The sequence below is a fragment of the Echeneis naucrates genome, chromosome 21, assembly GCF_900963305.1.
Source record: "Echeneis naucrates chromosome 21, fEcheNa1.1, whole genome shotgun sequence".
NCBI classification, from domain to species: Eukaryota; Metazoa; Chordata; class Actinopteri; order Carangiformes; family Echeneidae; genus Echeneis; species Echeneis naucrates.
Window position 1 is genome coordinate 8,310,131 of NC_042531.1, and position 24,114 is coordinate 8,334,244.

At 39.6% G+C, this 24,114-nt stretch overlaps 1 protein-coding gene and 1 long non-coding RNA gene across 7 annotated transcripts in view; one reads left to right on the forward strand and one right to left on the reverse strand.

Annotated features, from left to right (window-relative positions):
• Nucleotides 1–1,735: 1,735 nt before the first annotated feature.
• Nucleotides 1,736–23,818, forward strand: map3k20a (mitogen-activated protein kinase kinase kinase 20a). Of its 4 annotated transcripts, XM_029492955.1 has the most exons (21): nucleotides 1,736–1,874; nucleotides 3,550–3,739; nucleotides 4,675–4,762; nucleotides 9,235–9,336; nucleotides 9,822–9,887; nucleotides 9,999–10,027; nucleotides 10,628–10,765; nucleotides 11,841–11,927; nucleotides 12,908–12,982; nucleotides 13,069–13,175; nucleotides 15,357–15,492; nucleotides 19,038–19,082; nucleotides 19,178–19,208; nucleotides 19,342–19,481; nucleotides 19,612–19,674; nucleotides 19,757–19,846; nucleotides 21,777–21,893; nucleotides 22,017–22,091; nucleotides 22,234–22,384; nucleotides 22,487–22,512; nucleotides 22,634–23,154. In XM_029492955.1, exons 2-21 carry the CDS (start codon nucleotides 3,581–3,583, stop codon nucleotides 23,009–23,011), a joined length of 2,103 nt encoding a protein of 700 aa, XP_029348815.1. In that variant the 5' UTR covers nucleotides 1,736–1,874; nucleotides 3,550–3,580; the 3' UTR covers nucleotides 23,012–23,154. The 4 variants fall into 4 exon arrangements, with proteins under 4 accessions (XP_029348815.1, XP_029348813.1, XP_029348814.1 ...); XM_029492953.1 differs by having other exon boundaries at nucleotides 22,487–23,818; XM_029492954.1 differs by lacking the exon at nucleotides 1,736–1,874 and adding an exon at nucleotides 2,351–2,814 and having other exon boundaries at nucleotides 22,487–23,818.
• Nucleotides 13,403–24,114, reverse strand: part of LOC115035231 (uncharacterized) — a 41,644-nt gene continuing 30,932 nt past the window's right edge. For 2 of the 3 annotated variants that reach the window (XR_003840310.1, XR_003840309.1), the window contains one exon: nucleotides 22,474–22,864. This is a non-coding gene — a long non-coding RNA (uncharacterized LOC115035231). Of the gene's footprint in view, nucleotides 13,667–22,473; nucleotides 22,865–24,114 lie in introns of those variants that run through there. The other variant, XR_003840311.1, reaches the window with a different exon arrangement.

Here is a 24,114-nt window from a genome sequence, read left to right on the forward strand (position 1 = left end):
TGGACATCTTTAGTGTGCTGTAAATACCAACTATTTTAGATGTATTTGTGTGGTATATTGTTTTTGTCAAATACCTTTATTTCAAAGACGTATAAAGTCATAATTTGTCATACAGTATACTTGGTTCCATCCAGAGAATTTGTTCATGCTGGTATGAACTTTAACAGCTTCAAGTCTTCATCAGAGCTGATTAAGTTCAGCTCTAAGTTTGGTTTGGTTCAGGTTTTGCCTTTGGTCCAATGTCCTTCACAGAAAATATTGATGAGACTTGTCAGTGTGTCTATGACAACCAGGGGTGGACAGTAACAAAGTAAATGTACTTGAGTACAGTTTTTGAATATTTGTACTTTACTTGTGTATTTTTTGGGGGATACTTGGGATTATTTCTCCAAAACGATTGGCTCATTCTACATTATACATCGTGGCCGTTTTATTACCCAGAACATGCACACCTGTTGTATTCAGATGAGCTTGTAGCCAGTGTTTGGATGTCTTCTGTGGACATTACCTAAAACACGGTCCAATTCCTTTTCAGCGGTGGAGTACTTCTTCTACTAAATTTGCAGTCAGTATCTTTGTTTGGAAACAACTGAAATAACTGCAGGACCCTCCCATGTCCCTCTCTCTGTGACCTGACTGCAGCTGCAGCCCTCTTGTTGAGAAAATTTCTTATTTTTCTTTCTTTTCCTTTCTGATCAGACTGATGCTGACCGGACATTTTCCTGCTGAACTTCAGACAACAGAAAACAGCCTGGCATAGCAACAGTAACCAAGGGGGGTGAGGCTTAGCGAAGGCTGTATGGCAAAACCATTTGTGGGGGGGTCAAACTTCGATGGGTGAGTTTGACAGATAAAATAAATTCATGAAGCACTGCAACAGGACAATGAAATAATTCAATAGTGAAATCATTATATATAGTTTTACATTTAATGAACTGGTATATTACAGTCTGTCCCCTTTCCCTCCATAAACAAGTTGCCTCAGCGGGTGATTCGTTCTGTTTTTTTCCCGGTCCATATTCTCTGGTATTCTCTGGTACTAGGCTTGGCCTCTTTTCTGGTCCTGTTTAACAGCATCCTCCATTTGTATTTTTCATTTATCCTGAACTGGGAAACAAATATTAATTTGTTTATTAAAAAAATATGATACTTAGCTTTGTAGCTAGCTAAATTAGCATAAACTGAGCTAGCTAAAGTGCGCAGCCGCGACTCTAACTCACTAATTCTCGCCTCCATTTCCGTCGTCATCCTGAATCTATGACAAGAAGTACTATCATAAAAGGAGGCAGAGGAGGAACTGGACATGGAGCACACGGACTTGACCCCCAGACCCCCCGGAGTTTGAGACTGTTTATTGCGTCCACATTAAATATGTTTTGTACAGAGGAGAGACTAGACTAAACCGCCAAACAAACATGAAAGCAAATCAAATATTTTTCTGCAATGATACGGATAGCTGAAAATAGAAATAAATAAATGAAATAATAGCAAATAACGGATATTTTCCAGTGTATTTTTATGGCTAAATAGGTCAAAGTGTTTGTAAAGCTAAGACGCTAAAGGTCACCAGGATGATCCTGGGGACCTCGACTGGTCCGCCGACCGCAGATTGCACAGCACCTTCCGGGACATTCAGAGACTTTAATCCGTGTTTGTGCCGCTTCCCTCCGGCGGGGGGAGCTGTTGTCTTTGGGATGGAGACCCGGGCCGGACCAGCCCAGCGGCTGCCAGCTGCTGAACGCACAAGTTGTGCAACCAGTAAAAGCACCGCAGCCCGAAGTGGAGAAATCAAAAATCACATGAGTCTTTCCGGAAGCTCCGTCCGTCAGCAGCAGCTCGACCGTCCGGAGCTCAGACCGCCGCGCTTCATGTCGGTACGCATGTTTCTGTTGTCAGACAGCCGGACAGCTTTCAGAGGAGGCATCTTCATCAAAGCTGCTATTTAGGAAATGCTTGAGATGATGTTTGAACGTGTTGACTGTTGTGTTACGGCCGGTTTCTGTTACTTTGCGTAATGAGATAGTACAATTAAAACACAGTGATTGTCATGTTTCCCTCCTTACCTGTTGGTTCAGTAACTTGTGCCCAATGAAACGCCGCGCAGAGCGTCAAGCGTTAACGCACGATGACGGCGTCAGTGAAGGTAACACGGAGGTTAAAGGTTCGGGTCCGGCTAACAACACCCTGTTAGCTAACCACACCGGACAGGGTGGCTCAAGTTATTGGATCTGTCATTTTTTTATAGTACAACTAGAAGAACAACGGTTGTCAAAGCGTAATGTTTCATCCTACAGCATAAACAGGCACTTCTCAACGGTTATTTACATCATGTAAACAGTCGGACTGTGGCCATGGTAACAGCGGCGAGGTAACGACGTCAGGCTCGGCTCGGCTCGGCTCGGCTCGGTCCGGTGTCTCCTGTGATGGAGGCCTGATCTGTGGCTCTGCTCTTGTGTCATTAAATATAAGCTACTGCGAATAAGAGATGGTGAATACCAGTGAGGCTGCTCACTCTGATTGATTACTTTGTCCACCTGCAGTCTGACATGTGTCTGTCAGGACATTGTTGCTGCAGCGCTTAGAGCAGTGTTTGCAATGAGCTGGCAGGAATGAGTGCCTTGAGTGCTACCATATCTCAGTAACCCTGGCTTCTTGAGTGGACCGACAATACCAGGGGGGCCGGTCCACTGAGCAGATTGCTATGAGGCTAAGTATAACATGAATACAAGTAAATCAGCACAAAGCGATGGCTCCCCTCTGTGACAATGGAGGCATTTCCTGCTGGGATGGATAGCAATCCCAATGGAGACCCAGGTAACAGCCTTTTAAAAGCTGTAATTGCTCAGCTGTAAATGGGAAACCTATGAACAATAACAGAGCTACAATTTCCTGTAATGATGGAATTATTTCTTTACAAGAGGCTTTTATGCTGTTACGGACAAACAAAAGGAAATGATAATCAATTTGTGTGGACTGCAGTTTGGGAGCATTATGCTCTTCCTAACCCCGGCTTACACAAATGCTGCATGTATGGCCTTTTCATGGAAAGGAACAGCTCACTTTATAGCTGAAAAGAAAAAGAGAATATGAGGGGTTCTCTAGTTTTTTTTTTTTTTTTTGTTTGTTTTTTGTTTTTAGCTCTCCCTGCTTGTGGCTTTACTTGTACTAAACAGAGGAGACTGTGCTGGAATAGTCTATGACTTTGGCTGTGTGATCACAACATACCGGGCATGCCATCATCCTTATATAAACAGAGCCTGTACCCTGAGCTCATTGCTTACTGGTTCTGATGATGCAGGCAATGCAGAAAAGAGAGGGGATGTTGAGTAAACTGCAGGGCTAAAACCAGGGATATTACATGGACACTACATACAGAATCAGCCAATGGCACTGTGGCCTCTTTCGGGTCTTTTGCATTCATGCTCACAATTGTTGTGGCTGAGAGTGAAGCTATTCTTTGAAAACACGTGCACCACTGGAGCAGGTTTGTTTTACCATAGAGGACTTGCTGAATGATTTAGACTTCCTTTCCTTCCTGTGATTCCCCAGAAGCTGAGTTGGTGCAGATTATCATTATGAGATGTCGTCTCCAAGAGCCTCCTTCGTGCAAATCAAGTTTGATGACATTATCTTCCACGAGAATTGTGGTGGCGGCAGCTTTGGTAGTGTGTACCGAGCCAGGTGGATCTCCCAGGACAAAGAGGTGGCAGTGAAAAAACTGCTCAAGATTGAAAATGAGGTAGGAGTCATAATTGCCTGGGCTTTACATATACTTTTTAATTGTCAGTACAGTAATCATTTTAATTGCTACTCCACTTAGTGGGATGTGATGACTTCTGTACCGATCATTCATGGTCATTATACTCCCCCTCTCTTAGACACACATGCTGCAAAAAAAAAAAAAAAAACATTATTGCAAAATGAAAGCATGTATTTGTCCCAATTATTGTAGAGAATGTTCTTGAAATCCCTTTGAAAGCTCTGTCTCATTGTCTTAAAGACAAAAAAGAATTATTATTACATGTATAGGCTGGTAAAAAGACATTCCAAAAATGAATCATCTTTTCTTTCATAAAAAAACATTACTGATGTCCTTTCAACTTCACTCAAGTGCTGGAGAGATAATTCTTTAGTGAAAATAATAACGTAATCTTTTCATAGTGAACCATTTCTTCCTTTAATTGTAGTGTTTGACTACAACTAAATGAATAGGTTTCTGTTCATTCTTTGAAAAGTGACACATTAGGCTCTCTTGGTCAATATATTACTTAAATAGGTCCCACTCTCTTTATGCTGAAATGTTATGTATTGGAGAGATTGCCATGAGGTTTGGTACAAACAATCTAACTTTTTCATCCATTGCAATCACAAGGTAAAAATATGAAGTAAATTTTTACCTTGTGATGGGAAAACGAATGACATAAAATTTAATACTACATTGTCTTTTTGCACTTTGTGTTTTGTGCTAATGATGAAATGCTGAATAACATAATGAACATTATTCTTCCTCAACAACAACTTACTAGCTCAGTGGTTGTAGGCAATTTGCCCGTTATTCTATTGTTTTCTTAAAGACTTATATCATGATGTATAAGATATAATGGTTTGCAATGGAACCTTCATTATGATGAAGAAGATCCAGTTATGTTTTGTCCTTGTGTGCTCATTGCTCAGGCTGAAATCCTCAGTGTCCTCAGCCACCGTAACATCATTCAATTTTATGGCGCAATCGTTGAGTCGCCCAACTATGGAATCATCACTGGTAAGTTATTTTAAATGATAGAGCATTCATACTCTGTATGTTGTGTAGTCTGTCTCAGCAATCAGTAAGCCTTATACATTGGTGCAGCTGGACTACATCATATTAGAAAAACTGGGAGCTGAACTTGTTTGCATCAGTTGTACAGTTTGCTCAATGGTGAAAGCTGCAGAGGTTTCTATGGAGGCATTAGTGAATGCCAGAGGGTTCAGGAAGTGCAAACATTGATACAATAGTTATGTGCCCATGTTTTTTTTGTCTGATTTAGAGGCTGAGAGGAATAATGCACCCTGTAAAAGTCATGCAGACATGGATTGTAGAAAACACGGGGCCCACAATGCCTCTGTACAAAGTTTCATCTCGCTGGAGTGTAGAAGTTATCCTGTGAAAATGGCATTTCTAATCTTCTCAAATATGTTTTGCTTCTATCAGCATTCTGTGTCTTCACAAGCTTTTATAAGCCGTTAACTGTTATATAACTGACACTAGCACAATGTAGAAGTGTGACAATGTCATACTCAGGCACAATTTGGATGAACTTTTCTGTGAAATCTTGAGTGCAGCAGTCAAAGTAACAATATATACACATTCATAAATTCTTGATTTTTGTTGATTAAAGGGGTGTAAATGTGAGTTTAAAAAAGAAAGGCAGGAAATCAGACTTTTTGTCAAAAGAATTACAAAAACAACTATCAGACACCAATTTTAATTCAAATCAGGGACCATTTGTATCATTCATTCATTCATCTTCTACCACTTATCCGTTTCTGGGTTGCGGGGGATGCTGGAGGCAATCCCAGCTCACTTTGTATGAGGGCGGGGTACACCCTGGACAGGTCCCCAGTCCAGTGCAGGGCCAACATGCAGAGACAGACAATTAACCTAAACATGATGTCTTTGGACGGTGGGAGGAAACCCAGTGTCTGTGTGAGGTTCGTCAGGGTACTTGGGAACTGAACACACACACTTTTTGTTGTCGGGTAACAGTATGCCGCTGTGCTTACACCATTTGTATCATTACATTAAATTGATAAACTGCTGGTGATGCTGCTGTGTTATGGCACATCATATGTAAATGGGAATGAGTGTTTTTACCAATCCTGATTGTAATAACAATTACAAAACAATTAATTATGAAAATTGTTATTAGTACATTATAATAATCAACATTTTGATTAACTCTTAACTCTTAACTTTTGATTAAGTCTTTTTCATTATGCTTAATCTCAGTTGCAACACTATGCTGTATAATTGAAAATTTCATTTTTCTGGTGGCAAAACAAAATGAACCCTTTATTTTAAACAACAGATCATCATTAAAGGTCTGAGCAGCAGCTCAGCAGACCTCAGTCTACATCGGAAGCTGTGTTATGGGTACTTAACATGTTTACTCACTGTACATACAAAGACTGAACCTCTGAGCCTATTGGGTGTGAACTCAGGAAGTTAGTTTCAGTTTGACTCTACCAACCTAAAAAAACACATGACATTTAGGTAATCGTGTTTCAAAAACCTTCTGACTGTCCCACAGGTCATATGTTTTTAATGCCTTGCTCATATGACTGCCAGGAAAACAGTAGAATGAAAATGTTCACAGTCCCCACTGAACAGGAAATATCTCCTCTAATCATGCAGACAATGTACAGCATTCAGAATAAATGAAATGAAACGCACAGATACAAGCCCATGGTGGCCCACATTAACTGAAATGTGTTATTCAATACAATGAACTCTGATTTGTCTCTTTCCTCTCACTATGGCCATTGCTGCATTTAGTTACATTAACTGCACAAGCCTTTCTATGGCTTTATGTCTGCTTTTGTTTTGTGGTTAACAACCCTGGGAGGCTGAAACAGTGGCATGATTGTGGTGAGATTTTACCTTCACGCAGCTGTTAGAGAAACTGCTCTGCAAAGTTTCTACGCCTTTGCCATCTAATTTGGTTTAGTCCAAATAAAGAAACACAGCGTTCGATATACGAAGCGATCACTGAGGTGTGGTGTATATATTGTAGCAAGATTGGAAAACATTTATGCAGAAACATCACTTCCTTGTCCCTTCATGTAATCATTATTTTTGCCTATACTTTTATATAGAGTGTGTTTTGTCTCAAGAAAGCATAAACAGGATAGAGAAATGGTGACTAGAAAGCATTTTGCTGTAGCTCTCTGATTGTTTTCACAAGAGGGTTGAATCTGATTTGAGGGTATTAATTCCAAAACTGGAAATGTGCAAATTGAAAACTAAAATAAAAATAGCAGTTGTAGATAAATAAACAAAACATATAAGGCCAATTCAATTCAATGCAGTTTAATCTAGCTCAGTTCAATTGTTATGATTCCAGTGAATTTATTTAAGTAAGAGAAACAACACAAGATTGTAAGATTGTAAGATTGTAAAGTGAAAGACTTGAAATAGCAATGAAATAATAAGTCAGATGGTGGCAGAAATTTGTGATCTGAAAGTTGCAGTGTCAGGGTTAGATCATGACATATGTAACAAAGACTGTTTAAGTCTTATTTATTATAATTACTGTATTATTATAAGTTTAGAATCACTGAAATGTAATCTGTAACTACAAATCGATTCTCAATACATGTGTTCAAATGTTTTACATATAACTATAGACATATGTAAGACTCTATGATGCAGCATTTCTTTCTTTTAAACATGTGCTTTTAAATCATTTTAGGGTCATTTAAAAAAGAAATTTAATTCGCCTGGAGAAGTCTCACATCCTCTATGTCACGATCACATCTAATGAGACGTTTTCCTGTGTTGACATGACCACATACTTCAGGTTACAGTTGACCTGCACTTGACATGTGTGTTTTAAAGTTTACATCAACATGTTAAATAAGCATCATTTTGCTGATTTTACTGAGTGATAGAAGGCTAATAAGAAGATAGAAGGCTAATGTTATTGGCTGAACTTAAGCGTCACACTATGATGGTACATACCACTAATGTCTAATATCACACTTCCACTTCTATGTGTTGCAGATGCATATCATCCTTTTCTGCTTTAAAATGTTTGGCAATGACTTTACATGTGATTTTGCGCAGAATCCAGCTTTTGAATTATGCTGTGAATAACGCAGTGACATTGAAACAGATGCTTTCAGTGTAACAGATGTGTGAAAAGTTAAAGAGGATTCTATAAACAGAAATGAAAAGAACTGGAATTTCAGGAAAGAGCCAGGAATCATTAACAGTAAAATGAAAGCATTTGAAGCTTCGATCTCTAAATTTGTGGTTTGAAAGTGAGACTTGAAAACTGTACGGACTTGTTGCTCCTGGTTCCTTAGGAGCAGCTGCAGCATTTCGCAGCAGTGTACGAGACAAGTTTTGCCTGCCTTCATTCATCAAAGCAGAATCTAATTAGCGCCTGATACGTGAAAGATGTTTATGGCCACCCTGACCATACCTTGTCCACACTTATCTGAGCAGTTATAAATATGCTTTGTCTGTTGACATATATTATGAGGTCGGGCCGTCCTTCCTTTTCACCAGCCTACCTGTCTGTAACCTGTTTGACAGGCCTGTGTGTTTCTGTTGACAGTCTCTGCTGTCAGTCAGGGCCCTCATAAACTTAATGAATTAAGGTTAGTTATCGGTTTGAAGTAAAGGTACATTTACCTGTTAAATTAATTGCAAGGCTGTTTAATAGAAGCAAATTAAAAATCTGATAGAAAATTGAACTAATACACTCTCTGGGGGTGGATAAGACTAAAATGAAGTTTACGACAGAGCCTCAAGTGATATTATCTGTGGAATGTGTTTGAGTGTATTTAAGTACAAAGTATAGGCAGACAGAGGTGAAGTTAGGTTAACTGTATTATATCTGCATGTTAGTGTATTTGAAACATCTGTCCTACATCTGCTATCATATTATGTCACAGCACAAGTAAACAAAAAGCCCATACGGAATTTAGACTCATTAAACCAAAAATCAGCCGACATGTTTTATGATTGTTAATTAGAGTCCTGTCTTGGTGCCTGCATATGTTTATACTACTATGTTTGGACGTGATTGGGTTATTATGCACAAACAGAAGTTTCCTGCTGTTTTAGTCAGTATGGTTGTGCTTGTTAATCTTCATTCAGCCACTTTACTCTGCAAGGTAGCTTACCAAAAATGTCGTCTCTTGTGATAGTCATGTGAAGAGGATTTTTGGAAATAGCGAGATTGTTGTCAAACGTGTCCCATTAGAAATGTGTGAAGCCTTTGGATACAGAATGCAAAGATTACTCTTTTGTGTGGTAGAAATATGAGCATTTGACAACACAGTCTGTCCTCAAGGAACAGGAAGACACAATTTTCAGTTTTCACAGTGATAAAGCTGTCCATGAGAATTTACACTATATTGTTTTATGCAATGTTGCATTTATGTGAAAAAGAAAGCATTAATCTCTATTTACTTGTTGGTGTCAGTCAGACCTGAATATACAAACTCAATCACATTTCTCCACAGAGTACGCAAGTGGTGGGTCATTGTATGACTACTTGTCCAGTGATATGAGTGAGAACATGGACATGGGACAGATCATGACATGGGCCGCAGACATTGCGAGAGGTAAAGCTGACTGTTATTTATAAACTTATTTATAATAACAGATAAACCGTTTTTCAGAAATAAAGTTAGCAAAGCTGTTTCCTCCTGTCCTTTACAAACTGAAAACATTAAATTCTGTTTCTAGTTATTACAATGTCTTTGTGTCTGATTTTACAGTTGTTTAAACTGAAGATATGTTCGTATGGTGTAGTGTGTGCAGGCAGATGTGGCAGTGTAGGTATACTTACCAGAAACTATAAGTAGGTCATTCAGGCTTTACTTTCCCTTTCAACGTAAGGCGGCAACCTGAGTGTTTCACTGCTCAATGATTCACACATACAAGCATGAAGGGTTCTCTCTTGTTCACGTGCAGCTGAAAGATATATCAATATCCCATATGATTCATCTGAGCTATTGAAATATATATAGATATAACTTGTTGGAGGCAGATCAGACTCTTCAACAGTGTGAGTTTACAGTGAAACATTTCTGTATTTTCTCTATAGGGATGCACTATTTACATTCAGAAGCTCCAATTAATGTGATCCACAGAGACCTGAAGTCCAGGAATGGTAAAAAAAATTGATGTAACTGTATTATTTTACCAAGCCCCAAATGAATATTCACTTGTTTTTACATTCTTCGAGATTCTTCGTGTTTACTAACCCAATTTTCCCTTTCAGTTGTTTTGGCTGCAGACAGTGTTCTCAAGGTAAGTTTTTGCCTGTTCATACTTAGCTCTTAGTCACGGCTGTGGATGTACTGTAAGTGTGTTATTTACCTACAGTATTTGGACACAAGAGGGCAGTGACTATCTAGCATGTGTTAGAAAACACTGACAGTACAGAGATTTTTCATCAAGTCCTGAGACAAAACAATATTTCACTCATTGCTTGCAAGAGCTTCAAAAGTCTTAAAAACTAGTCTTAACATGTACCCCAAACATATTTTGAAGCCTCTTCAGAGACATTCTTTGTGTGGGCCATTCATCATAGAGCCATATTTTCAGAAATCAATGATCATGTGTCAAACACCATTTGCCCATGACACTGCTGTGGTGAAAATAGCAACTGTGGCCAGGCCTGAATGATGTGATTACTGTCAAACCCCATATTTGCAGCATCTTCACACACTAGCATCTCCAAATGGAGATATTTTTCTTTTTCAGTAGAGAAAACTGCTACTTTGATTGGCTATTAAGTATAATAAACATAAAGTGAGTACATCAATCACAGCAGGCCAGGAATGAAAATAAATATTTACATTTAACAGCAATATGTATTCATGTCTCATCCTGTCCTTACTTCGTCAGATTTGTGACTTTGGGGCATCTAAGTTCTTGTCCCACACAACACACATGTCGTTGGTTGGCACTTTTCCCTGGATGGCTCCAGAAGTGATCCAGAGCCTGCCTGTTTCTGAGACCTGTGACACTTTCTCCTATGGCGTTGTGAGTCATGAAAAGGAAAGTGGGGGGTGGGGGGTTCACACTCAACTTGCAACGCTGTTTTTTTAGTTTACATTTTTTCATTTTGCTCCTCCAGTGAAAAAAAACGGGCCTTCATCGGACTGATGATCACTGTATGAGTGCAGGGCCTTGATTCTTACGATGAGCTGCTCTGCACAAATATAAGCTAAGCTATGCATTACGGTGTATCACAGACAGAATTACAACCTGAATTTAACAATTTAGACTCTGTTGTATATGTTACAAACAAATTGTGCTGAAGTCAATATTGGCTTAGAAAAGTTAACCAGCCCCACTCTTCACTTGACAATAGTGATGATTTTGACCTTTGCCGAGGGACAGATTCTGAGAGACCTTCTCACTTTCACATTCTTGAAACTTGTAAAGTGTCTTTCTGAAGACACGGTGAAGTACTTATAAAATTGAAACCATGACTGGTAACCCTCAACCAGCTTAAATCTGTGCTATGAGCGCTTTTTATACTAGATTGCAGATTTAAGTATTCAGTTTCCCACCTCAGACACATTTGTAAGGACCAGATTTCTATAGTAAAATACATACATGTAATGACAGGCAGCTGGCAAGTGCAGAAATGCAAAAATGTCCATATACGGTAAAAACCTGTAAAAAACACATATATGATAAAAACCTTGGGTCTTTGAAAAATGGCTGTTTTTCATCTTTTCATGATCTCATTTTTTTGAGATGTCAGCACAGGTTGTTATTCCCCATGCTGCTGAATACTGATTGAAAAGAAGAGAGCTTTTCAAGAGCGCATTGTTATTGTACTTTGGAGATCATGGCAGCTTTTAATCAATGGTAGAAATCTAAAATGATGGTTTATGCTGCAGCATTTGTTTTCCAAGTTTTATTCGTAGAATATATGACAACATCTCATTTTAAGATATAAAACCTTCTTAACTACTCATCAGTATTTATGTACTCAAGTCACAGAAGCTTATACATTCACGCATGTACAGTATGTGGACTATTTTACTGTTTTACTGGTTAGTGAATTTGTTTATTTCCTGACCTTGACTCTTGACTTGTGTGGCAGGTACTTTGGGAAATGCTCACCCGTGAGATACCTTTCAAAGGTCTGGAAGGTCTACAAGTGGCCTGGCTCGTCGTGGAGAAAAATGAGGTACTTTAGTGTATGATCAAATGCATATATATAACACAGACCATGAGAGCTGGGGGTTTTCACACTGCAGGTAAATAAACATCTCATAACTCACATTTTAGGGATTATCAGCATATTATGAATGATAAATTGCTATTAAAACCCACTTTTTTTATATCAAGGTGTTTTTAAAATGTGGACAGTGTTGTTGGCCTGAAATATCTTAGTTCTAAAGTTAAAGAGACAGTTTTTTGGTTTAGTACAGAGGGATGAATGAGAAGATCAATATCACTTTAATGTCTGAGAATTAAATCTGGAGCTGGCGCTTGTTAGGCCAGCTGATTGTAGACATATGGGGCAACATTGGCAGATACACAGTGCATAATAGCATACAAAGTCAAAGGCAGGATTAGACAGGGATTTTCCAGTGAAGTGAATTTGCCTCCTAAACTTACTGAGATAAGAATCCAAGGTTTCTGGTGTGCACATCCTTGGTGGGGACATTTCTAGCTAATGTTTAAACAATTAGCATGGCTGTGTGGAGTGTAAAAACACTGCATGAATGTTGCTGCAAGCAGGATGATACAAAGAGATCATTTTTTTCTGAATGTGCATGTAAAGCTCTCTGAATATCATGTCATTTATTCAATCCACACAAAAACTGCACTGTCGAAACACCAAGCTGAGGTTTTACTGAGATTTTATGCGGCTTCGGTACTTCTTAACTGGAAACAATGACTACTTTTAAGCTTTATAAGGACCAGGCTAAACTAGACGTTTCCAGCTGTTCCCAATCTTTATGCTAAGATAACCAAACTAAAAGTCTCACATGTAACAGACAGACCTGGGAGAAAAATTGTCTGATCTCACTCTCTGCCTGGAAGAAGCATATCTCTGCCAAAAAGTTTTTTTTTTTTTTTTTTTTTTTTTTTTCGTTTTATCAGCCCTGCTCCAGTTTATTGCTGTTTTCTAACCAGCATCTCATCTTTTGTGTGTTTCAGAGGTTAACCATTCCTAGTGCCTGTCCTGTCAGTTTTGCCAAGCTCATGAAAGCATGCTGGAAAACAGAGCCAAAAGTAAGTTATCCATAAAGTGATATTAACATGTGCCTGTAGAATATGTGTATACTTTCATTCGAACAAATGTTCTCACGTGTATTTAGGAAAGGCCAGTCTTCAAGGAGATCCTCTCTACTTTGGAGTCCATGTCAAATGACAGCCAACTTCCTCAACAGTGCAACTCTTTCCTTCACAACAAGGCTGAATGGAGGTAATGCTCTCATCCATTCTCCAGCACCAGCAAATATATTTATAACCCTTTTTTCACTAATATACTGCCTGAGCTTAAGGAAATGTGCAACTTTTTTCAAAGAATGATGTGGAAATGTAGCTGACAGGGGCCATGAAATACAAAAAAGACTTGAGATTGTGCATATAGATCTTTAATAATTACACTGATAGCTACATAAAGGCATGAAAACCTCCAAAGAATCATCCATCTGGATATACTTCCTCTCTTTACCCATAAGGCCCTAAAAATAATCACCATCTTTTTCAAGTAGAAGTGTTTAATTGGCCTGTATGAGCAGCTGGAGGTTTGGTGGTGTTCAGCACAGCCTGAGTCTCAGCTGTGACTTTATTCTCTGTCTGCCTCTCTGCGGGGCTTGTCTCTGCTCTGAGGTTTTTCTTCAGAAGTTGTGCTGGTTGCAACATGTCCAGGCAGACATCTGCAGGTGGAGCAGGCTGGAGTGAATCTCAGAGCTGGAAAACAGAAAGTGAGAATGTGTGACCCAGATAGAAACGCCTGTCTTAATCCAAATGGCTTTGGACTATAATCTTAACTGACTCAAAGTGCAAGCTGAGCAGCGTGATTGATTGGTGCAGGAGGTGGCTTTATCGGAGGTGGTAGAGAGAAGTTATGTTGAGAGAGAAGAGATTATACAAGCTCAGTTTGCTCAGATAGCTGATGTGCTTGACCAAGAATCAGACAGTATATGCTGGCAATACATATTGGAGCAGTTTGTCATTGTTTGTTGCGACATACTAAAAATGAAACATTGATTATGAGGTCAATGTGCCGACTCATAGCACATTTTAACTGTGAATGTATACCCTCAATAAATACAGCAAAAGTTACAATTTAACGGGAAAACATCACTTTAAGCTCCTAGTTAAAATTTAGTCTGAGATTCCTAATGATACATTGGACCGTACAATTGTCAAATGCCAGTAAAATAAACTCTTATAGTGCGTTGCTGAAAAGCAACCGAGTGCATCGGTTTCAGCATTTTTCAGTGGCTGTGATGTTTTAATTTAATTCTCTTAATATCTTGTTGTGAAATGATTTGGTTGGAAGTTACTGCTAAAGAGGGGCAGATTTCATGTAAAAATAAATAGCAGACTTGAAGTCTGACCACAGCCTTCAAGAGGGAGTTATCATTTCCTTCTTCATCTTGAAATTTGGTCCACAAGATGATGAACGTTTAACAGCACAAGGGGGAAGCGAGCGATCTAATAATTTGAGAGGTCAGGTAAGTGGAAAGTTGCTCCTAGTGGGAAACATCGGGGGTTTGGAAAGAAAGTGGTGACTTATGGATAGGCCTTCCTGCCGTGGCTTCATGTGTTTAATAAAAGAGAGTAAGAGGAGGCAAAGTTTTAGTTGGGCTGAAACTCAGCACAGATTTCCACAAGACACTGTGCAGCCCCACCTGCTGGGCAAAACAAACTTCCTCAGTGTGAAGTGAACATGAGACATTGTCCTGTCCTTGGCATCCAAAGCATCCGACTAACCACTAAGACTAAAACCACCGCCTGCCTGCAAGACATTTTTTATTTGGAGTTTTTTAAGGATTTTTTAAGATTGTTGTGTCACTACTGACTGTCCCAATAACGGTGTAACAAATCTGGTGTTATTCTATATGCCTCTAACTTTCAGCAAATCCCATGAAAACAAAAATAACTTCTGTCTGCGACAGACCCAGACAACTTTTTCAAATCTGGTTTCCAAACATTTATGGAATGATGCAGCCAGAAAACAAAAATGGCTCGTGAGTTTTGATTATTGGGTATGAATATTTCACATCATATAAGCTTCACGCAATTTGATACAGAATATATGCTACATGCATAAAAGATGATTGCAGTGGATAACGCATCCCTTAAATAACGATAATGATGAACGGCAGCTTTATTTTGAGTCATTTAAACGTACAGTAAATACCTACTAGTGCATCTGATGTGTTTTAATCTGTGACTGAAAATAGTCCTGAATAAATGAACATTTAAATTCAGTTGGAGTAACTTTTTAGGACATAAGTCAGACTTTTTTAACTATATACACTTGCAACCTATAAAGATTGAGTCCCATAAACAGCGTGGGGAAGCTGGAAAGTATTGAAAGAAAGACTAACTTTGTATTCTTGGTTTTGGTCTTTCCTGCTGTGATCTGTAGGTGTGAGATTGAAGCTACACTTGAGAGACTCAAGAAGCTGGAGAGGGACCTGAGCACTAAAGAGCAGGAGCTGAAGGAGCGAGAGCGGCGTCTGAAGATGTGGGAGCGCAAACTCATTGAACAGTCCAACAGCCCGGTGAGTTCCTCAGTGTCCCCTCTTCACTTTGGCTCACCTTGTTCCCCACATGGTCACAGCAACAGCACCCCACTTTTAGTTCGCTGTGCACATGAGTATTCTCTGGCTTCCTCACTCGCATTAAGAGAAGGGCAGAATTTTCCTGATCTCTCTCCGGGGTGAAGTGGAAATGGTAGAGCAGTGAAATGAAAATAAAAAGCGTGGAATGAGAACATTACGAGAACATTATGGGTAGTAGATGCCATTGGCAGTACTGCGTTTCTAGGCAGTGTAGTGCATGGTTGAAGAATTTGTATTAGACTGTGAGCATCGATTCTCTTCACAGTTTTGCTCTTTTCTTGCATGTCTGCATTTTGTTTGTTTTTTGCACGCTGAAATGTTTGATGTGCAATAACACAGATAAATCACTCAGAACATCATAGAATGTAATATTACTGATTGAAAAAGACAGAAATACATGGCATTTTGAAACGGCTTGCTTTTGTTTTATCTGACCTAATAAATATTTGTTTAATTGCTCTAAGTAACAAAGCATCAAATCCTCACTCATAATTGGCATTTTTGCTTGAAGAGTGACCAACATGATCAATTTACTATCAGAATATTTGAAGATTAGTGCTGTTCCTTCTTCAGTGGTGGATCTGTGAGCAGTGCACAGTGGTTTGTCACAGAACGCATGACACAATTGGGTACAGTGGAGATGTCTTGGAATATTCCACTCAACAACACACGATGTCTGTAGTTTGAATTTGATATAGTCAACCATAGCTTTACATCAAATACACTGAAATAATTTCCTGGATTTCCTTTCTTGTTCTGTGTTCTGGGCTTTTCTCTGGTAACCTCCCTTTACTGTCCTATTTCCTCAATCACATCTTGTGTTGGAGTTAAAATTTATCCTCTTATCTTATTTATACTTTATTTTATGGGTGGAAACTGATTACTCACTTCCTTTCCTTTTCTATCCTCTCTCTCTCCTTTTTTTTCTTTCCCTGCTCCTCACCTTTCTCTGCCTTTCAGCTCTTCTTACCTGCGGCAAAAAAGATAAGTGCTAAGTCGTTCTATCAGTCAAAGACGGAGGAATCAAACAGTTCAGAGATGTCGTGTCAGATCACAACCTCCAGTAATCAGGAGGCCAATCTGCAGTCCTTGATGAAAGGCTTTGAGGACATGTTTTCAGCGGACTTCAGCCAGCCTGTCCTGCACTCTGGCATGCAGGTGAACATGCAGGCCAAGCAAAACTCCTCCAAATCAAGCTGTGTCAGAGAAGGACACAAAATCAACGTCACTCTGGGAAGCTTCACTTGGTCTGATGACAGTGAATAAAGCTGTCTGATATTTCCTGCTGCAGCAGCTGCATTTGTTAAATACTGGGATGTCACAATATTGGTGTTGTGAAAGCATTTCTTCACAAACTGCCTGTTAAGTCACGTTAGCTATGTTGTCATTTAACATTTAAAAACAAGTTGTATTCGTGTAACTTCAGATCAATATAGCACAGAAGCACATTATAGAATATATTTGAAGCCCTCCACGTATGGATATTATGGACATCATTCATTGTATGCCTAATGTACTGAATGTATAGTGCCATGCTGTGAAGAAAAAGCCTCATGAGCCAGTTGCTTAGAGAAGGCCAGGCTTTTATGATGAAGTGACATTTTGCTGACATTAAGATTGGCCAATTTGTTCTGGATGTGGTGGAGTAGAGTTGTTGAGACACAGGATGAGAAAGTACATGTTTTTTTTTTTCTCTGACTGACCCAGGTTCAAAACAGCAGGAGAGGGACTATGCTGTGCAACTGTCAGTTTCACTCTCTCATTTTACATATTCCCTTTTCTGACAGATTTCATCCTGAGGCCAAAGAAACTTTACAATTATAAAAGAAAAGAATTATAATAAGAGCTCTTCTGCTCTAGTGGCTCAAGCAGGAGTTGCATCTTTACTCAAAAGGCAACATCATTTTTAATTAAATAACTTCCTTCAGTAGATGCACTTTACATGCAGTATCATTCTCTATAGTCTAACTGAATATTAGCCTCAAGACCTTCACTTTATCATAGAGGAAATCACAACAGCATGAGTGTTCAGTTAGGTATTATGCTTCATCTTGGAGAAGGACATGCTTCCCTGAGCATATCCCATTAAATTGTCCCCTTCACTTGTTATCATCGACGAGTCTCATGAGGATGTAATCCTCTGTATTCCTGTGTTGTTGCTTGTTAGCTCCCTGCCACGAGCTAATATTCCTGTTCAAACATTGCCTGTACTCTTGTGCCATCAGGCCCTCGACATATTAGACCAGACATAACAATTAACACACAGTTTCACTAACATTGTGAAAGTGAAATAAAGCCACTTCTATTCAAACCTCACAGATAAACTTCTACTAAACTAACATGACCAGCAGCTTCTGGATTTTTGATTTATTTTCCTGCATCTTTCACTGTTTTGTCAATAAATGTGTTTTTTTCCCCAACTCTCTGCCTACCTGTCTCTCTTAGGTTGGTTGTTTTACTTCCCTTGATAAACGGACAAATGATTTATGATGTTCTGTCACTGTTATTACCAAACTAGGCTGGATCACAAAACCCTGGAACCCTGGTGACTGGAACCCCTTTAATGAGACTGTAAAATGTATTTCTTCACTAGGCCTTCTTTTATCACTTTTTCTAGTAGTGCTAACTTCATACTACATGTCCGTGTCTCCCAGTATTAATGATCTGGTTACTCATTGTCTTTTAGTCCACATGGGGGCAGGATTGTGTGAACTAAACCCAAAGTCTTTTCCTTCTGCAGAATCCGCACACATATCATAAACATGTAAATTTGAGGTTTTGATTCATTTTCTTAACATTTCATGGATTTTAATAAAAGGAGCACAAAAGCATATTTCTGAAAGAGTATAGTCTTCTTCGTCACTTCAATGAGACAGCGGAGTGTTCTTTGAATCTGTTTTCTTCTGCAACTGCAGCAGTGGAGGAGGTGAAAAATGCTGCAGGGCTGAGCTGCTTTACAGGGTAGCAGGCTGCACCCAGATGTATGGCAGCAACCGCGTGTTGAGACCGGCATTCGTTCCCTGATCTGGGCTATTTTCAGATGTCGTGGGAAGAGGAGTGGGAATGGGGATTACTCATTCATTTAGTCGTCTTTCCTTCAATTTTCCATTGCATTATTTCTGCCATTACACACCAGTCTCATGATCACAATGATAAAATCTTTATTTTGGCCGGCAGGTTTCTGCCTGATTGCATTTAATGAGCAGTAAATGACTTATCATTCAAATAGATCACGTTAGATCAGTCAGATGGACATTTCGGTTTAGTATAGACCATTAGAGGCAAGTCTTCTTAATCACACAGCACAATAACCGAAAAAGTAATGGCTTTAAAGACATGAAAAACATGGCTATTTTCCATTTTAATAACATTTACTTAGGGTTTGTGATTTTTTTTTTTTTTGGTGTCAGACACACGAGATGTCTGTGTCCATCCATATCCTATAACTGTTACATCTGTTTGTCTTCTTTTTTTTTTTAATGCAGTTGCTGCCCACGCTTGACATCTATGCTTGGACTGAGGAGAATGTGGTCAGTGTCAGCGTATTTACTGTAGCCACTAACTTGTGTATTAGCAACTCTGCCATCAAAAACTAATCTGTTTTCTGACTGTTTTCTTCATTTAGTATTTCTGGCTGCAGCAAATATTCTCTGCAGGTGTGTGCGTTTACTGTATACTGTAGTTCCAGTTTCCACTATTAGATCATATTTAATCTGACTTTGGCATGTTTAGATACTTTATTTTGCCTTTTTATTGTAAAATGTATGTATGTTTAATTTTCTGTCTTAGGGGAAGGCACACATGACATGCAGCCATATGCCGAACTGTTTAAGGAAAATCACATCACCGGAGAGAGACTGCTGTTGCTCACAGAAAACGACATGCGGGACATGGGGGTCAAGTCCAAAGGTCACGTCATGCACCTTAAGGCAAGGCACAATCAACCATTAACCAAAACTATTATCAGTATCTGTATTTTAAGTCGCATTTGATTGACACTGAGGATTGTGTTCGTTGCTATTTGGAATAACAGCAAGTTTTACATTTTCTCTTTTGCAGGGAGAAATTGAACATCTCACAAATGATTACCTTGGGTTCATCCACTTCCCACCACTATTTAAGGTATGGGGATTCATCTCATTCATCAGAAAATTGTTGCTGCTTTTTAGTATGCCTGTCAGAGCTGTACACATCTCCCTTTCAGGGCGAGCTGGAAAAGGAGGTTGAAAGGACTAAAAAAGTAAATCTGGAGCTGGTGTTTGGGTACCACTGGAAACCAGGGACTGGGAAATCTGTAAGTTCACGCATGCAGACACACACACTGTGACTGCAGAGTCTGCAGCTGTGAGTATCTGTTGAAGCTCATCACTGGCTCTGTGAAATACAACTAAAAGATTAGGAACAGTTTCAAAAAATGTCTTATCCGCTCTGATCGCAGTTGGTATTAAATGCTAACATTTCCGATAAGTTTGGTAATAATTATTTTGCAATGGCTGAATCAACCTCCTCTTGCTGAGGCTCTTTGTACTGAAGATTCATAGTGATGGATGCTACACTGACCACTGACGGCATCACTACACATGAATAGAAAACAGAAAAATAAACATCTCATTCTCAGCCTTGTGCCACGTCCACCTCAACTTGTGCACAGCCCTTTGTTAGGGTCTCAAACTGTGGAAAAAGGGTGGCTCTTCACTTGCTGTTTGAATTTAATCAAAAATAGCCCATTTAGCCAGAAGTCATTTTCTTTTTAAAAGGCAAACGTTATTTATAATCTTTCAGCTGTTCATTGTCCCATCATAAATAGTCCTCTTTCAGTGTGTTCGGCAGGGCTGAAACGAGCCTGCTAATTGCCTCCCATTTCTTCTGACATGTGGTGGTTTAGTGGGTAGAAAACACAGCAGGGAGAAGGAAACAGGAGGCTGAGAAAATGAGAGCTAATTATTTTCCCCTGCCTGGTGTCAGGTTCCGTGTCAGCCTTGTTTTTACAAACTGGAAGGTTTTTTGCACTAAATAAAACAAACCCGCACTGCATTTTTTTCTTCGCCCCTCTTTGCTGGCGATGTCATGGAAGCAGCTGCACTTCTCAAAGACAAAATGAGGGCCTGCGATTGTGCGGCCACCATCTGACAGCCACTGAGGGTCCCCTACTAATGAGGATATCACCGTGCAGCCAAGTGAAAGGTGCTGAATTATGTATGAGTTGTCATTAGACGCACTCGGTTCCTAGGCATCATTACCAGACATTGTTTCTGCTGGAGTGATTAGACTAGCATGGACCTGGGAGGCCCGGTGCGACCGTCCAGGGCCGACACCAGGCCAGCGCGGGGGCTACTGGTGTGTTTCTGAGCCAGAGGCTTGCTGAAGCTTCCCCTTTGAGCCGCTTCCAGTCCCTGAGGACGATGCAGGAGAGGGCGAAGGCTCCACAGATGAGTGTGTTAGTGCCACTCCTCTGATGTCTTTCTCTGTGATCACTACACAATGGATTGGCCTGTGCCGTGAACCCTGTGTGGTTAAGCAGTGACCTGTGGCTCCGTGGCCGGCTTTTGGGGATTGGCACAATCATTACTGCTTCGTCAGCATTGGTTATGCAGGAGAATAGGGACGAAGAATTCAGATTTTTGCTTCCCATTGAGGATTAGATGTGTACCGCATGTAACATCTCACAAGGAAAATAAAACAGTTATCACCCTTATCGCCAAATATCCTGTAACAAAAAAAAAAGAACTGGCCCCATTGAAATTATTTAATAAATAAACATCAAATATTTACAAGTAATTCAAGAATGCCTTTATAAAAAATAATTCATATTACTGTCACTTTTTTTTCTCCTACCATAGATTTTATAAAACACCACAGCTTTCACTAAAATGCAACAACTTCTGAGTAAAGGATGAGCATTTTCTTATCAAATCTCTTTTTTAAATAAAGCGTTACCATCTGCAAATATTGCATAAAAATTGCATGTGAATGTCAAATTTTTTATTTTAATATCCTTGTTATTCATTTTATCTTATTTTCATGTTACTTTCCTCCCCCACCTTCTGATGTACTGGTCATTAACTTGCCACTGCCACTAAACTACCTCTAGGCTGTGCTGTTGGTTTATATACAATAGTAACCAAGTTCTTTATCCAAAATAGAGCAACTATGATATGTGCTATATAATCAGGTGTTGTTTTGTGTGAAGCAGGGAATCTACATCATAACTATTTTCTCTCAAGGACTGCAAATGGAAAATGTACATGGAACTTGATGGAGATGACGTCGCAGTAACCTACATCAAAGACGTCATCTTTAATACCAACCTGCAGGGTACAGAAGTCCTGCGGCTGACTAAGGTGTCAGCAGAAACACAATTCATAAATTGACACTCACAGAACTGCTGTAGTGTGGTTTCTATAGTCAGATTATTAATGAACTCATTTTCATTATTAAGTTTTTATCTATCTATTACGTTGCAGCCTCCCTTTGTGATGGACAAGTGGATCATTGGAATACAAGAGAATCAGAAAGTGGACTACATTGTGAATTATGAGGTGAGTCAATCCAGGAGCTGTCGGATGAGCCTCACAAAACAATGCAAATCTACATCTCATCCAGTTGAAATCGAAATGTGGAAATGGATCAAACACAAACAGTTTGACTACAAATATATCAAACATATCCTTTTGACTTCAGAATGATGTCATGTCACCAAAGTCTACGAGACATAGCTTCCTGATGACGTGGAGTCTCAGTGGTGGACAAGACCAGATCAAGAACGTGGAGCTGGTCATTGAAACGACACCGGTTAACAACGACTGGAACATCACGGACAGGTTTAACTCCGGTAATGTTTGAGTCATAGTTTTGTAAGACATGAGGAATGGATTTATAAACATGAAACATACAATATACTCTTATATTTCTCAATGTTTATTACATGTTTTAGATATTGATCCCACGTGGATGTACAAGGTAAGGTTAAAGCAGAGGATGGCCCAGGAACTGCAGCAGCCGACTGCAGCTCCCCTCAGCAGCCGCAATCTGCCTCAGTTCCTGTCTGCACATGAAAGCCAGAGCTTCTCTTATGCTGCAGCTGTGCGTCGCTCTCCAAACCGCATTGGTGCATCTCCGAGGGTTGACTCACAGAGCTCCTCGCCAACTGCTGGCCTGTCAGCCAAACTCTCGCTGTTCCATCTGGGGTCAAAGGGCAGCAGTCCTTCCAGCACTACATCAGAGAGCACCTCGGAGAGGGAACGAGAGCGCCCACTCAGTGCTGGAGCAGTTTATAACCAGCGCAGAAACAGCTACTTTGGCAGCACACTCACTGCGGGGAGGGAACGGGGCAGGGGGCATGCGTGGACCAACACAAGAGAATACAACTGTCATAGTAAAACCAGCAAAACCTCACGACAGTCAGCGAGACCTCGGTCTAACAGTTACAGTGCCACTTCACAGAACCGCCCACACATGATACCAGGTATGTTGTCTGTGGCAGAAAAGCCTAGTGAGGATAAAGAAGGGACCAAGTCCAGTGAGGGGGGGTGGATCAAAGTTGAGCGACAGAAAAGATCACCACGTCATGACAACAAACAAGTCAGAGGTCGACAGAGGAGAGGTGGCAGAGGAGGGCGCGGTGGTGGGGGAAGAACCTAATGTGGGCTACACATGAACTGACAGCCTCTTGTATGCTGAACATGTCATACATTGAAAAGATTTTGCATATGAATTATGTCTACTGACATGCTTAAGATGAACTGCTTGTAATAAAATCATACAGGCTTATGATATATATGTATGACCTAACACGGTTTTATTTTTAAAACCTGGCTTTTGCCTGGTTAAAAAAAATGACTTATTGAATTTGAGAATGGACAATTGAGTCCCTCTTCTTTCTTTCATTAAATAGCAAATTACATACAATGATAATGTTGCATAAAATATGTCTTTATTTATTACATTTATTAGTTTCCTACAAGTCACTTAATAAACTGTTCCATACAGCTACAACCAAATTTCTTATAATCCATGTTTTGTCTTGCATTATTTCATTTATTTTTTTTTTATTCTACCACTGAATGTATTGGTTCAAGCTGTTCAAGCTTGCTCTGCAGTTTTCTTGAGTTTCCTATCATCCCCCACTCAAACCTTATGGATTTGCTTACCTTGGTGCTTCAAGCAGCGTTCTGTTTTTTTGTTTTTTCATCTCAAATGAGTTGCTGAGCTTCATTGATATTGTTCCTTATTATTTTGTGTATCTGTATTAAATTCACTTTCCACATCTCATTGTTTCAAAGCCTCTTTTATCAATAAGTCCCCCCACGTAATTTAAGTGCTTTAGTACATAAAGCGGAACTGAATTTACATATTTTGACGTTTGATCAGTTTCATGTTTACTGCAGTTTGCCACAAACTGCTGCACGTTTGATCTGAAGCTGGAAAGGACTCAACATTTTACCCGCCTCGTAGGCAAATGAACAATCAAAAAAATTCGCGCCACTCCAAAGTGCCTGGAAGACACACTGCTGCCGTTTATGAAAAAGTGCCCCATTAATTTATTTCTTTACAAAGTTGGAC